The sequence below is a fragment of the Poecile atricapillus genome, chromosome Z (genome assembly GCF_030490865.1).
Source record: "Poecile atricapillus isolate bPoeAtr1 chromosome Z, bPoeAtr1.hap1, whole genome shotgun sequence".
Classification (NCBI taxonomy): domain Eukaryota; kingdom Metazoa; phylum Chordata; class Aves; order Passeriformes; family Paridae; genus Poecile; species Poecile atricapillus.
The window spans coordinates 123,181,592-123,198,498 of record NC_081289.1 but is presented as its reverse complement, the minus strand read 5'-3'; the positions used below and the strand labels follow the sequence as shown (position 1 = coordinate 123,198,498).

Genomic DNA, 16,907 nt, shown 5'->3' with positions numbered 1-16,907 from the left:
TGATTAAGAGCTGTAAATGCCAGAGTCAATTTTATTTTCTTTGCAGTCAAATACCTAGTCATTTCACAAAATAGTATGTAAGTTCCTAAATAACTTTGGTTTATTTTAAAAATGTAATTTTGTTGGAATGTTTGAAGTTATTCAACACCATAGCAACAGCAAAGAATTATGCCTGTTGTTCAGTGCACTAAGAAATCTTACTGCATATCAGTTATACACCACAGATCTGACAGTAAACTATTTCCAACTATACCAATATGCTATTTCAATTAGGGGACAAGGACAATTTATCTTTTTTTACTTTTTCAGAATATGTGATAATTGTTAGGTCAATAAAGTTTTAATGATTACTGAAAAAAAACCCTAGAAATTAGTTAGCCATGCTTGTGCTTTTAAAGGGCTTTTAGTTATAAGAAGGAGTTACTGTTTTTTGTTTATACCCTGTAGTCTTCACAAAGCGATAACAAATTCTGTTTACTTTATAAAATTTAATGACTAAGATAAAAATGAGGTCTTTTTAAAAGCGTAAAATTAGAAGTTGAGCCTCTTCAGAGAGATCAGGGACTTTTTCAGGTTAAATTCAGGGTTTTTTGTTTTGTGATAGAGTGTACAAAATCATGCTTAAAACTGTGCTTAACAGCATAATTTAAATTAGAAACAGAGTTTAATTGTTACTGTGTAAACACATCCAGAATGCATTAGCATGAAGTACAAGAAATTTAGTAATGTTGTCGTTTTGTCTTTGCTTTGTTCCTCCATATAACTTGGGTCAGGACTGGGACCTAAATCCCACATGTCTAGAGATCATTGCTGAAGCATTAATTTTGTGTTAATATCCAATTTTCTGCTTCTCATCAAGTGTCTTTCAAAGTGTCTTCAATAGAAGAGCTCCTCTCTTCTATTAATTCTCAGTGTTTGCATTGAACACATACATAGCCATTTCTAACTCTTGGCTTTTTTCAAGCATACGATGCTGGGTTACTGGATGTAGTAGTAAAGTAGTAGAGTGAAAACTCCCATTCTTAAAAAGAGTTTCATATCCTGTCTATTCCTCAGTGATAAATCCCATAATGAAAGCAGTCTGTGTTATGGTGATTTCTGTAGCCCTGTGATGAATAAAAACTTTATTACAACATACAGAGCTTTAAGTGGTGGATCTAAAGAGGGTTTGGCCACCCATTTTCATTGCATAGTGGTCTGCTCTATAGTGGAAAGAGTCTGTATCATTACTCAACTTTGTCATTTTCATCCATTTAGTCCACAAGGATATTGATCCTTCCATGGTGAGCTGATAAGGCACAATGCAAGAGCTGCCTAAGAGCAGTACTGCCTGCAACAGAACTGGAAAGGCAAGTCTTCTCCTGTCCATGGGCTGCATGGGTACTCTGGGTGATTGAGAGTCCAGTCAAGAGGTTGGCCAGGCTGATAGGCTAAATGAAAGCGAAGGCTCATATGTGAAACATCTCAAGGGAGAAATCTGTTCTATCTCCATATATTGTACCTGCCCAAATTCGCAGAAAAAACTTCTGCATTTGCCTTCTACATTGACATAGAAATTGGGAGATCAAGCATATTGTAGCTCCAAGTTGAACAAAGGTCTGTGCAAAACAAAATAACATGTCCTGGAGTGGGGTGAACCTTCAATATTTGTACAGAATGATAGATTCCCAGACACAAAATTCCCTCACCTGCTGCTTGCTCATTTCATCAGCTGCCTTTCTTGCTTTCCAGCAGGGTGGCTTTGATATTAGGCACCTCACTTAAAGTACAATGCGCTTCAAGGGCCTCCTTCATCTCTTTTGCTATAAACTGATTCATAACCATGTTTCTCTGGTTTTGTGCTGATGTAACTCCACTGAGATCATGTAGATACTCCTTATCCCAAAGGGAAGAACATATCTTTCATGCTCTGTTAATGTTCCTCCTTCTCTCCCCGGGGGACCTATCCTCCTTTGCTAAAAATTCTTTTGAATACTGTAATTAAGGATAAGGATCTCTTTGAATATTAATTAATTTTTCATTGGCTGCATTCAAAATATTTAACTCAAAGTGATTTCGTGGTAATTATCTCTGGATTGTAATTTTGAGAAGATTTACTTTTTTAAAAACAAATTCCAGTTTATCAAGTAAGACTTCCTTTTGTATGTGTAGTTACTTACGTGTAGTTGTACACAACTACATGTAAGACAGTGAGCAGTGGCTGTGAAGAGGCAATTGTTCGGTGTCTTAAGTTTTCTTCTTACAAACTCTGTTGTTCTTAGTGTAGCTTTTCCTCTTTTGTTGTTCTTTAATCATTTAACTGGGCAATTCTGTCCCATATGTATATAAATTCAGAGTTAAGCCCCTACCAGCAGACAGCTCTGTAGGAAGACAAAAATGGCCAGCTCACACTCTTTCTTTCTTGCCTCTTCCTGGAGTGTTGAGATAGAACCTTGTCTACTCCATGGCTCTTTCTTCAACTTCTGGCTCATAATAGGGCTTCTCCTCCCCCATAATTTAATAGAAGACAAATTTCCCTTCTGTTCCCTATTGCTTTGAATATTCAAGAGAGAGGGAGAGATTTCTATATCATTACTGATGGCTTATGGTGCTTTGGACTAGCAAGAGCACAAACTCCCAAAACCCAGGCTTAAATCCTTTCCATCACAAAATTGTTTTAGACATTTAATAGATGGCCACAGAAGATGCTTTTTGAAATCTCCAAAAAGGGATTTAATTCCCCAGTGGCTTGTTTAAAAATTCTTCTACATCAGGACATAAGCTGAGGAGCTTGAATCTCATTTTCAGCGTGAATGAGCAGAGGTTTCTTGTGAGATTTTAAGGAATGCCTTGAGGGATGCTGCAATCCCTTGCTGTACCAGCAGAGTCAACATCTCCATCAAATCAAGCAGTCAACACATTTCAGTGTAGGCAATAGCAAGCATAGCCTGTTGCAGAGATCTTGCCCTTCCAGCCTTCAGCATTAACTGAAGCTTACTTGATATGGGAGATTTCATAAGGACCTTTTGCAGAATTCCTTTCCAAGTGCACCAGGGAATTTTACATAAACTCAAACACTTGCCTTACCCTTCCAAGGAGAAGCAATGCTTCGCATTCACTGGATCTTTCGGATGCTATTGCAACAGAACCAAATGGTTCCCAATGCCCCTGTGCTTTGCTGAGCATGAGGAGCTTCTCTGTAAGGCTTACCAGCCCAGCTGTCAGAAGGGGTCACTCCTTGCTGCCAGCTCAGCTAATGTGTTGTTACCAGTTGGTTGACATACCACTCCCTCTGCTTGATAATGCTCATTCCTCCAGACTCTTGGGCTGCTTCCAGCACATGCCACTATTTGTGATCTGGGCAGCTGCTACCAGTACTCTGCTCTGTTCATATTTTTCAAGTCTTATGGATTTAGTTATTATACCAGAATCCACATTTTATGTCGAAAGTACTCCATTTTTACTTGGCTAAAGTCTTCACCTCTGCTGTTCCAAGACAGGATTGCTCACCACACATCTGCCAAGCAGATCACAGTGACACTTCACAAAAATAATTTATCCACTCCTGAATAACAGTAATTTCTTGAAACCATGACTGTGCTATAGAATATGTTTTAAACTAATTAATTTTATGCAACGAATGCAATATGAAGCCCCCTAAATATTAATAAAGTGGAATTATTTGTACATTTTATTGCTATAAATCTGAAATAAGCCTTAAACCATGTTTCACAGTGTTGGCACTGCATTCAACTAAGCGAACAGTGAATAAGCAATTATGATTCAGAAAGCAGAAAAATAATTTGAAGTGCTTTTGTTTCTTTGTGTCATGAAAGCATATCTCAAAATAACATTATTCTGAATGGAATTCACAAATGTGTGCTTATCATCCCTTCCCTTCGCAAGCCTTCTCCAACTGGCTAAATGTGGTGGCTGGAGCTTTTCGGATTAATTTTCCTTAAGTGACCTACTTTGCAGAGAAAGATAATCATGCATTTATAGCCTCTGGCACACTATTCAGGTCACAGATGGACAGATACCAAAGCTATTCCTCAGTGACTTACTGGGCTTGTAACTAATCCCCAGTGAGAAAGGAGATTGGCCTGATGTTAATTGGTCAGAATACCTAAATGTATGGAAGGAAGATAGCTGACTTCTACTTCAATTTTCAGAGGGTATCACAGCTAAGTTAAGCGGTACCATCCAGCAGTTTTTCTAGGAGTGTTTTGTGAAAATGATTGAATTACTGGATGTCACAGATGTTAAATATCTGATTTTGAATCCTTTGCCTTGACAGTGGGGCACCATGTGGTGTTCTGACTGTGGACACAGCGGATGTTACACATATGCCAGATACTGTGGCCAAAACCAAGGACATAGGATTCAGGAGAGTTTTGACCTTTTGCTCAATAAAGGGTGCTTGAAATCCCATGAAAACTTCTTTCTTTTTTTTTTTTTTTTTTTAATTTTTGTTTGTTTTTTTGTTTTTGTTTTTGTATTAGCATGGTAGTTGAGCAAATAAAATAGAAAATTTGCTGTGATTCTTTAGAGGACCCCTTTCTCTCTCGTATTTGGCACCAATTCAATTTACGCTAAACAGCTTGTCCTTGTGTTTTCAGATGTTCTGAAGTTTCACAGGGGATGTGACTAGGCTTTATTCTCTATTAGGATATTTTTAAACTTTTGTGTAGCTTTTTATGATGAAAATCTGGCAAGCTAGAGTGTTAAGAATGTTTCTTTTTTTGAAGGACTGTCTTGAAACTTTGGGCTTGTCAGGCAGACAGTGATGTTAATTCTGACAGTTTTCAAGAAATAACTGTTAAAATTGTGACATTGCCAGCAAAGGGATGGATGGCTTTCAGGAGAAAATAAAACATGTATGCGCCTAGGCTGAATTCTTGAACCGCAGGAGTGCAAGTGTGTATGACTGTGTCCCTCTGTCTATATACAGCTTTCTACTACACTGCAGAGCTGGAAAGTGCTCTGGTAGAAGTTATTGTTTGGATGAGTGTGATTGCTGAGTAAGTATACATATTTCAAGTGCTTTGTAGAGTACATAGTCTCAGAACACATGAGGGATGATTCAGATTACGTTTAGATATTTACAACTGTTAAGACAACCTGTCAGGGCTGTGAATATATTTTCTGTGACAGAATCTAATGCAGTGAGGGCAAAATCAATTTGTTTTAGCAGCAAGCCTCTCAGGCAGGAATTAAGGAAAAGGTTTTAGAGAGAAAGAGTATGTGCAGCTCTCCTGTACCTATCCCAAGGGACTGTAGCGCACCTGTTCCATCATCAAAATTCTGGATGCGTGCTTGAGCAGTTTCTGGGACCCCTTTGGACTTTCCATGTGAACATCATCTTATTGATCAGTGTGTTTCCTTTCTCAGGGGTTAGCTTCAGCATCTCCTCCTCCAAGGGTCAATTTCATTGTGCCTGAATCATGTTTCCCAGTGTTTGTTCAGGAAGGTTTGGTAAATTTGTACCAAAGTAGCTCTACAGATACAGGCTTCAATGCAGATACTCTCAGTCTAACCTAAGAACACCCTGCTGTAAGTGTGCCTTTATCTGGTTCTTAATCTAAATCCAGTTTTAACCAAAGTAATCCACAGAACATAATTTCATTATTTTATTTTATTTTATTTTATTTTATTTTATTTTATTTTATTTTATTTTATTTTATTTTATTTTATTTTATTTTATTTTATTTTATTTTATCTTTATTTTTTTTTAATAATCTCAAGAAAGTATTGGCGAAAAGAAAGTCAGAACAGTCAGAACTACTTATGGGCTATTTTAATCAAATTGTGAGTTTATGAACCAAAAAAATCCACACATTTGGGACTGTGTTTCCCAGTATGATATCCATTAATAAGAAACAGGGTAAGTCTAAAGAGTTAGGAAGTCATTGTATATTAACAAATACAAAATTAAACTCATTTAAGTAATATGTTTCCATTTTATGGGGCTGTAGTAGAATCTGTAGAAGAAACAATTATTCATAGAAAAAACCCAAGTATATGCTACAAGCAAGTTCACACCTGTATTACAACAGGAAGGTTCCTGCCAACTATGTAGATACCTTAGGGAAAAAGAGTACAGTTGAGAAATAATGCATTCCAGTTGAGAATAACCAATTAAAAAATAACGAGATCCGAAGAAAACTTACAGCTTTTGAACTAGGGTATCCACAGCAGTAATAGAAAATACATGCTTCGTATTTCATACTGACATTCCATTATACAAGGAATAACTTAAAAGCTTCTGGCTATTTTCTTGGGAGGCATTGTAGTAGGGGCACCAGGCAAAGGTGAAAGTGATACATACCACTAACCACCTTCACATTATTGTTCATCACTACCTGGGAGCCTGGCCTCTGGGATCTTCATGGATTAGAAGGGTATCACTATAGATATACACATTAGTAGGTTAAAAAAAATCCTTTCACTTCCTTAGGATAATGAATGATCAAACATTTCTCAGCCTTTGACTGCCTCAGATACAGCTGTCTTATATCAGTTTGTGTGCATCACTATTTTAGTTTAGTCCTTTAAGATTTAAAATTTCCAATTGTGAACTTGTAATTAGTTGTATCATTAAATGCTGGGGCATATTCCTCTTCTGGAGGAATTTGTATTTCTGTTCAAGGGGACAAAGCACTGTTTGGAAGGAAATGCTGGACCATGGAAGAATCAGATACAATATTTTAGTGAAACAGTACACATGGTCTGAATAGGTAATGAATGTTCCCCAGTGTTTGGTTAATTTTGAACACCTAAGGAGCATTTATAGGATTTATTTTTATAGCATTTATTTTTGAAATATGCTTTGATGGGATGGACTTTGCATATGCAGGAAAAAAGAAACTAAGCGGGCAAAATGACAGCAGAATATTTCATTATACATGTGTACAAAGTTCAAATAAATCTATAAACTTACATTCAAAATAGTAACAAATTATAATTAATTTAATAATTTTAACAAATATGCTTGAATATATAATTATATTATAATAATTATTCATACAATAGCATTTTGCTCAGAGTTACAGAATTTTGGCCTTCATTGATGCCTTTAATAGTGAGCTAATGAAACAAAATTAATTATTTTCTGTATATACAGTCCATGTAAGTGTGCATCTCACAAGATATTAGCATTATATGTGTACACATTAATGAGCTATTTGCATATAATGCATATAATGCATTCACCTGATGTGTCTGAGATACTTTTCCCTTGCATACTCAATGTAAAAATATGGTCTGCAGATGATGGCAAACTAATTACCTGTGAAAATTAAAGCCCTGTATTTGGTAAGAGAACAACTAAATTGTAAGCAGGAATTTTCCTCTATAGGGTAGTTCATTAATCCTCAACATCAGCTTCCACCTTGTACTAAAGCAGTCGTGTATCCATCCTACTTGATCTCTACTCTCTTTGCTGATATTAGTGAGGAAAAACATATTAACATTATTATGAAATTCAGGATCTTTGAATTTGCAAGAACAAATTAAATATGGTATTTAGTTAAGTGTATTTCAGAAATGGAAGACTTGCATTAGGACAAAGCTGCACTTGCAAAGCACTCAATTAGCTCTCTTTAATCAAATCACTGACAAATATTTTCCTACAACACATTTAATAAAGTAGTGGATTAAAAAAACACTTCCATTCAATGTGCATATATTAAAAGAGTGACTAATCATATACATATTCTTGAATTGCCTGGTATTGCTTTTGGCAAGCTGATGTGGATTTCATGATCTTTAACGTTTTATTTATAAATATACTCTGTTGAACTGGGAAGGTAGATGTTGTTTTCCAATAATGGTATTACCTATATTTTCCTAATTTATAGTTTTGATGATTTGAGCATTTGAATTCTCATTTGGTTATTCTGTTTGGTATATTAGTTATATACCAAATAGATACTATATTTGGTTATTGTTGGTTATATAAGTTTTTCTGTAATTCTCTTTTTTGCTGGATAGAAAAAAAAAATATAAGACATTTAAAAAGCATAAAGGAAGAGACTTGGGAGTTCTGACCATTCTCATTCTGTCTGTGCAGTTCGACAATCAGCAAGCACTGGGAGGCAGAACTGGCCACGCTCAAGGGAAATAACGCTAAGCTCACAGCAGCCCTGCTGGAGTCCACTGCCAATGTGAAACAATGGAAACAGCAACTTGCTGCGTATCAGGAGGAAGCAGAACGTCTTCATAAGCGGGTAAGTCAATGCAAATGGCCAGGAGGATCCTTGAGATGGATGTACTAGTGACTGTGTTCACTCATTTTCAAGTGAAACAAGTTTACTGTTGCAGCTTCAGGTTAATCTTTGAGACAGAAATGGATGATTCCCTTAAAAGCATTTCCTCCAATTGGAAATTATTTTCTTTGTAGGACTTATTTTTCTGTAAAGGTTATTGTTGCAAGAAGTTATCAAACCTTATGACATGTTTGGCAGGTTTAACTCTTTATACAGTGCCATCACATCTGTTTCATGACACTCTCCATAGCACTGAAGTCCAGTCCCTTCTGCATTTAAGCCCTCGGAAACCTAACATCAAATCTGTAAGTTCAAGAAACCTTATTGTAATGCCCTCATATAACAAAGATAAACAGCTTACTGTCCTCCTTGCACATGAAGGATTCTGAACAACACAAACACAACTGAAAGGTCACTATATGCAAGTAGAGATCTGCATATATTTTCTTTTCTATTTTCTTACAGAAGGGACTGGGTCCTATTGCCTTCATGGCAAATTTTGCAGGGGTCATTTGGCAAACCAGAAGTTAGTTCACAATGGGGGAAGAAAGGACAATGTTTTGAGGGAGGAATATAATGTACAAGGTTGAAGTCTAATTTATGAAAACAAGTATTCAATATCTAATTTTGCTTCTCTTCACACATAACTCTTTATATTGTATAGTCTATCAGCCTTTATATGAATTTGTCGTAGCTTAGGGCACATTTCTCCTCAAACTGAAGGCACGAGTAACATGTGTGAAGGAAAGATGTCTTTAATAAAGCTTCATCACTTTCGCTAATAGAAGTTAGCTTAGAAACAATCAAGGAGGTGTACTTAACACAGGAGTGGTCCTATTTATAAGGGCATGTAGTGATAGGACATGGGGGAATGGCTTCAAACTGAAAGGTGGTAGATTTAGATTAAGAAGAAATTCTTTACTGTGGTAAGGGTGGTGACGCACAGGAACAGATTGCCCTGAGAAGTTGTGGATGCCTCATCCCTGAAAGTGTCCAAGGCCAGATTGGATGAGGCTTTGAACAACCTGGTCTAGTGGAAGGTGTCCCTGCCCATGGCAGGGGAGGTTGGAACAAGATAATCTTCAAGGTCCATTCCAACCTAGGCCACTCTATGATTCTGTGATACTTATTTAATTTTAAAAAATGAAAAAAACCCAAACTAAACCACTGCAATTTAATCAATGAAAACAGCTTTCATGAATATGTTGAAAAATAAGGGTGAATATTGCAGACCTCTCAATTTGGTTTTATATGCTGTACTCACCTATAGGAAATAAGATTACAGCTAGCCAAATCCTGCAAAATACACCTTTCACACCTGTGCTGGACTTGTCTAACTGGAGGCTGTTTAGGTAGTCCCAAGAATAATCCTGTATTCATCTGAGGTGTGAGAAATACACACTAGGCCTAACCTTCATGGAAGAGATACAAGAATACCCTGCAGTTTAAGAAACCTAGGGAAATGGCAAGTAGTTGGGGATGTCCTATACCTGGACTAGTTTGCAGACAGAACTCCTGAAGTCGCAGACAAAGGCTTTGATAGGAAAAAACAACAACTTCCAACAGACTATAACAGTGTGTGCCATAGCTTACTGGACAAAGTGCGTGAAATGTAATTAAGACTGGTGCTTCTTGCAAAGTGCTTTCAGCTCAAGAAATTGGCGGTTGCTGACAAAACTTTGCTTCAGAAATGTTCCAGTCAAGCAGAAGCTTGTCATGTGTGTTTGTACAGAGGGAGATTGCCACTTTGTCTGTCATCTCATTTAAGCTTCTCATTTGGAAAAGTGGAAGCTGTAGCCTGTGCTCCAGGCTTGTGAATAGATGATAACAGCCACTGTTGATAAAATTATTTAAATTACAGCCTTGTATTAAAGTTATTACAGTGAACAAATGTTCAGGTGAATTCGAACACTAGATAGGCTTTACAGTGAAGTACTCATTGCTAAAATGTGGACATAATAAGGTAGCATTCTTCCTCAAAAAATTTACAGCTTCTGTTGCAAAACTGAGACAATAAAATTCTTACCTAAGAAAGAAAATTAATGCACAGCAACAGCAACTGTGTTTGCCTTGGGAGACTCAACAAGACAGGCCAAGAGACAAGAAAGACAACGATCCCTTTATTTTTTTATGTTATTCCCACTCTTGGTCAAATCTTATTTAAAATCTGTTACTGGAAAATAAAATCAATAAAAATTAAATTAATGAATATAGGTTTTTTAGCATGTCATTTTGCTTTTATATGACACTACATTTAACAATAGTAATCTAGTCTTTGAGGCTATATTCATTAATAGCTGATGATTTTTAATAACCTTTTTTCAGCAAATTTCCTGCAGTTATTTGTATTTCTGAGGAAACAAAAACCATAGCAGGATATTATCTACACTATGCTCTTTTGATCACTGTTTACATGCCTTTATTAGATGATTCTGCAACCTGTGACCTCAAGACTTGTTGCCGTCTCACAAAGAATAAAGGAACACTCTGTGCCTAACTCTCTTTGGGAATGCCAGTAAATTACAATAGGGTAGTTCATTGGGAGTACTGCCCTCTGTTGGAATTGCTGTTACAAAAATACAGACTTGGCTAACCCAATGAATTTAATTCTCTAGACAAAAAGATGCATATAGTGTTAAAATTCGATCTCAATCTGTTACCATGCAGTGCAATACAAAAACTCTTGTGAATTGCCTGCTGGAGACTGATCTTTCAAATTGAATTAGTGTCTCACTTCAAAAAGAAACTGCAAGTCAGGTGCTTCTTTCTTACACAGATCAAAAATGTGCTGTTAAAATGGCAGATCTGGAGACTGTTGGTTACAGTACATATAGCAGCAAGTGTTCAGTCCCTGTCTTGTGCTATCTTTCTGTGCAGTTTATCTGTTCAGTAGAAGCAACATATATATAGCAGTATAAGCAGTAGCTGCAATTGATCCAAAAAATGTTCCCCAAACTGGAATTAATCTCACCTGAGATTATGTGTAAATTATATATGAAGTCTGTATTTCGTCCTGCCCTAGAAGGCAAGGGTAGCTCATGTTGTTGTTAATAAATCCCTTGGGGCAGATTAGAGTGAAACGACACTGAATAGTCAGTGTCTATAAACATGTATATCTATATCTATATATTTGTTCATTTTGAGTTGGGGGTGGGGGGGTGTATTTCAGGAGTCTTTGATGGTCTAAGTCATTACAGCTGCCTATTATGCCAGTGCACTTTAGTTCAGTATGGCCCATTATTTCCGCAGAGATGGGCCCCTTCAGGCACATAATGTCCCTGATGCTACCGAGGCAGCCCTCTGCACTTCGGTGGGTATTTTGCACATCAGCAGTTGTTTGAGACTTTAGCATTCCAGTCTCTTCCAGTATTACTTGTGGATACATTCTCCTCCCAAGACCTGGGATGATTGGACAGTAGCAAGCCCTTTATCTTAAGTTCCAGTCACAATCCAAATTCCAGTTAGTAGGTGTATTTGCGGAGGGGTGGGCTTTGGTGGTCATAGATGAACAGCTGCTTCTTTGCAGTTTGCTATAGTGGGCAAAAGTCCTCCAATGATTTTAACGATGTTTACCCATTAACAATTTCAGTCTCTCATAGTCTAAGATGTCATCTTTTTTTCCTAGTAATTCTTGTACAGACAAATGCATGAAGAGTAAGTGTCCCACTCTTAAGGAAACTGATTAAGGTTCCTTCTCTTTCTTTGATTTTGATTGCATTTTTAAAATAATTTCACTTTTTTTTTTGCCATCTCTGAATAAATAGGTTTACTCATCTATCGGTTCAGTTTTTTTGTGTTAACCTACATTTCTTTGCTTTCTCTGAGGCCTTTATCTTCCTTCTTTCATTTGTTCTCTGCCTTAATAATGCCTAGAGCTGACATAAAACAGAATACAGATTCAGTGTGGCTGAGTGAAACATTCTCAATAAATTAAAGTTTTGTGCTTTCTCCTGATACATTCTAAGCTTAATTCAGAAACACTGTATTTTGATATTTTGCCAGAAAGTTTATTTTTCAGAAGTTTGCTAAATGGGTGTATGGATTTTTCCCTCTCAAATACAAAGACATGATTCTAGGAAAATATGATGCCCAGTCACGAGCTTAACTTGGAGTTCTCAGCCTTCTCTAATCTGCTCAGAAATGAAAAAAATTCCCTTAAATGGGGCTGGTGAGCACTCCTACACACCTTGCATAGCTTTTTGACATCAAAATGGATTAATGAGTTTAGAACAGCTCAGTAACAGAAAGAAAAACCCTGAAGTAAGCTACTTCAGGCAAATAGAATAGCATGGGCCCTAACATTAATCCTGATACCACAAAAAGGAAAGGATTGAATGATGATATAAATTATGGAAAGTAACCCAAAGTTCTGTCTTTGTCATGTTAAAAATGAAAATGATTAATTTTTTTCATGTGTGATATCTGCTAAAGTAAATCATCTTATGACACTGGGCAATAGCACAAAGTAATAACACCAGTGCATAATAATAAGAGCTGCAGTCCTTGAAGATCATTCATCTTCAGGAAAAGAAGTCCAAGATAAAAAGAGATAAGTGATCAAGCTCCTGGGTATTCATGAAAGAATAGAGAGGTAAACTCTTGAATTCTAGCTTGTTATTTTACAAGAATTTCCCAGAAAATAAGATAAAAATTAGGCTATTTTGTTCTTTCATTCTGTGAATGGAATAAGTGTGAGATATCTTATGTAGTTTTTAAAACCACCTGACAAGTAATGGACCATGATTTTCCTACTGTTAAAAGAAATTTTAAAATGGATATTAAAAAATTGCATGAGCATACCAAAATAAAATCATGGTCATTTTATTGGATTGTTTCTATGTCACTTAAAGAAAAAACAGTCGGTAAAAGAAGTTGTGAAAGTTCACAAGCAGTATGGAATACTGTATAAACCATCTGTTCAGATAATCTATAAAAAATCTTTGCAGTCTCTTCAGAAGTCACCTCCACATTTCTATCCGCTGCATTAATACTCGAATAGCCAAAACTAACATTTGAACATGCAAATGTGATGTGATGAAGTTGTCTGCTGAATTGGAGCCAATACCATGAGCTTCATATTTGCTGAGAAGTCTTGCTAGCAGCCCTGTGACTACTGTAGAGAACTGTTTGGTTTTGTATGCCCAAGGACAAACATGATCTAAGAATGGAAACATGAAGGAAGGTGACAGAAAGCTTGCAAACAAGAAATTTATGAATGGGGTTCTGATCAAAAAAATTATTGGTAATTCACCTTTTTATGTGATGTCTATCTCTTGTCATTCTCCCTTTAAGACTGTGTCCCTCCTACTGAACAATTCAAATATAGCTTTGAATAAATTTTGAATAAATTATGTTTGATTGATTAAAGAAAAAAAGTTAACCAAGTATAATCCTCTCCTTAAGATACTGTAATTAGCATGTGGTTAGATAGCAGCTTTGTACTTCTTGTTAACAATGAAAATAGATGACCACTTTTTTGCATGGCATTAGGGGATACCAAAGGAAAAAAATACAGGCCTTTTATTTCAGACAACATGTTAGGGTTTTTTTCCTCAGATGTACATTTTAGTCCCTAGAATATCCATTTCAGCTGTTATAAGTGCTGTATTATTTTTGAAACGGTATGTGTTGTCAGTCTTAAGACTACCAGAGCATTTCTTAGGAGAAGAACTCTGAAACCCAGCACATATTCCTTTGTGCCCATGATTCTTGGTACAGATAATCCACCTAGAATTTACAAAGATTCAACCCTTGGTTGATAATTACACTTTATTAGAAAGATGGTCTCTTTTCAGACAGAGCAGCTGTATCAAGTTATGTTCCTTGAAGCAAAATGTGAATTTGCCTTTTAAAAAAAAAATTATGGTGGCTTGAAGTATTTTTGGTCTTCTTCAGTTTGCCTTAATTTGTTTTTAGAGAAGATTTGCATTTAAGACTCAAGGCTGTTTTGTTAAGGTTATTTTTTTATTTTTTTTCCCCCGGGAATTCACTTTCACTGAATGTGTCATATACGAGATAATAATTTGGAAAAAAAACCCAAAAAAACACCAACTAAGCTACTCTGACTGGCTAATAAAATAATTTTTCACAGAAGTGTTCTCTCATCCCCCATCTTCTTATTTCTAGAAAATACTAAGAAAAGTGTTAAGATACATTTATCTACAAGTTATAGAATGCATGCTTTGTGGAATCATTTGACAAGATGTTTACATAGTTAAAGCTTGTAGAATGAAATACATCCTATAATTTCAAAACTCTGCAGGAGAATAAGAAAATTACTGTATTTGGATCCTTAGGACTAAAGGAAGATATCTGTACAGTGTTTGCCATTGCAGTTTCATGAACTGGCCAGGTGACTGGAAAAAGTATTTGCTAATTAGATTGTAGGGAAAGGGATGTGATTTGAATTTAGTATTACCTTATCAATTGCAAATAATAATGCATGGCTGAAGGTCAAATCATCAGTTCTGGTAAACTTGTTATATTTTCAAAGATTCCTACTACAGTTTCATTGCTGTCTTCACAAAAATTATAGCAGATGATAGGTTATTCCTATTTATTCCATACAGAAATGGGTAGCTGTGGAAAACATTTTGGTATTTCCATGGTTTAAGGCATCACTGCCCACAGACAGAAATGTGTTCTTTTCAGCAAAATCTTCTAACCATTTTCTGTGTTGAAAAAAGTAATAAATTGCTGGTAGTGCACAACACTCGCCCCCAGGTTATTATTTTATCTATGGGTAAATCTTGGAAAACTACAATAATTAATTTCCTGTCAGAAGTGATTTATATGAATAATACTATTGTGTGCTTTTTGTTCCTTCAGAATCAGCCTTGAAAAGTAATTTTCTTTGTTTTCTGCATTTGCAACACCAAAAATCTTTCTAGAGTTTTTTATTCTTGAAAGCTACACTGGAATAGTTTTTATGATTAGCTTGTTGCATGCTGTTGTGCTTCTTAGTACTGTCTACCATTAAGAACTGAGAAGTTTTCTCTGCATAAATTATATGAAACTTTATGCAGTTATTCACAGTTTTGCTGACCCATGAAATAGCATTTATCTTCTCCTCATGGAAAGCAAAGAGCTCTTTTTTCTTTGTGTGAAGTTCATCTTCAATTATTGATGGAACAATAGTGTCACAGTCATAGTTATGATCCTTTTAGGGATGTAACTTAATAAGTTAAAAATACATAATTAATACTTAAATTCAGTCTTGCATGTGAGCACTCTATGTTCTGCACTGCAGCTTGGGCTAGTAAATCTTGGATATTGCATCTAGAGTAAATAAAAGGGAGAAAAATATAGAAACAAGTTAGTAGTGTCAGATACAGAAAACAGGCTACAGCCTATATATGGGCTACACTGAATTTATTTTGCTAGTTTGGGTAAAAAACTGCCTGGATGGCCAGGCCCAGAGGGTGGTGGTGAGTGGAGTTACATCCAGCTGATGGCTGGCCACAGGTGCTGTTCCCCATGGCTCAGTACTGTTTAGCATCTTCACTGATGATCTCATGGGGTGCACCCTCAGTCAGTTTGCAGGTGACACCAAGCTGGGTGGGAGTGCAGATCTGCTGGAGGGCAGGAAGGCTCTGCAGAGGGATCTGGACAGGCTGGATCATGGGCTGAGGCCCATGGTGTGAGGTTGAACCAGGCCCAGTGCTGGGTCCTGCCCTGGGGTCACAACAACCCCAGGCAGCTCCACAGGCTGGGGCAGAGTGGCTGGAAAGGAGCTGGGGGTGCTGGTGGCAGCAGCTGAACATGAGCCAGGCTGTGCCCAGGTGGCCAAGAAGGCCAATGGCATCCTGGCCTGGATCAGCAATGGTGTGGCCAGCAGGAGCAGGGCAGGGATTGTCCCCCTGTCCTGGGCACTGGTGAGGCCACACCTCGAGTGCTGTGTCCAGCTCTGGACCTCTCATGATAGAAGCTCATTTTGGTGCTGGAATGAGTCCAGAGGAGGAAAAAGGAGCTGGTGAAAGATCTGGAGCACAAGTCCTGTGAGGAGCAGCTGAGGCAGCTGGAGGTGTTTAGCTTGCAGAAGAGGAGACTCAGAGGGTACTTTATCATTCTCTACAACTGCCTGAAAGGAGGCTATAGGTGGGGGTTGGTCTCTTTGCCCAAATAACAAGCAAGAGAACCAGAGGAAATGGCCTTGAGTTGTGCAAGTTTTAGTTTAGTTAGCAGGAAAACTTTCTTCACAGAAGGGGTTGTCAAGCATTGGAATAGGCTGTCCAGGGAAGTAGTGTAGTCACCATATTTGGAGGTGTTTGAGAGGCATGTAGATGTGGTTCTTGGAGACATGGCTTAGTGGTCCAGTTAACAGTGCTGGGTTAGCTGTTAGACTCAATGATCTTAAGGGTCTTCTCCAACCTGAATTATTCCAGAGTTGTGCAATGGATTCTGTGTTCTAGGTGGATTCTGTGTTCTAATCTGTCTTGCCTTTCTGTAGGAGTTGGAATAATTTCTGTATGTAGTTAAAAAGGAATTTCATTGTCTGTTGGTACTGAATTGTACAGTTCATCTCAAGAAGGTGGTTTGAAAAAACAAATCCAGCTGGAGAAAACACAGCACAGAATCATTTAGTCAATAATTGCTTGGGGCAGCTCACCACTCAAAATGTTTGTGTCATTCCCACTACTTTGCTACTGTCTACCTGAAGTC

At 37.1% G+C, this 16,907-nt stretch overlaps 1 protein-coding gene across 1 annotated transcript in view; it reads left to right on the top strand.

Moving 5' to 3' along the window:
- HOMER1 (homer scaffold protein 1) overlaps nucleotides 1-16,907 on the top strand; it is an 85,796-nt gene that overhangs the window by 54,387 nt on the left and 14,502 nt on the right. Inside the window, exon 6 of the mRNA XM_058827805.1 lies at nucleotides 8,051-8,207. Within this exon, the coding sequence (XP_058683788.1) occupies nucleotides 8,051-8,207 (157 nt within the window). The remainder of the gene's footprint in view (nucleotides 1-8,050; nucleotides 8,208-16,907) is intronic.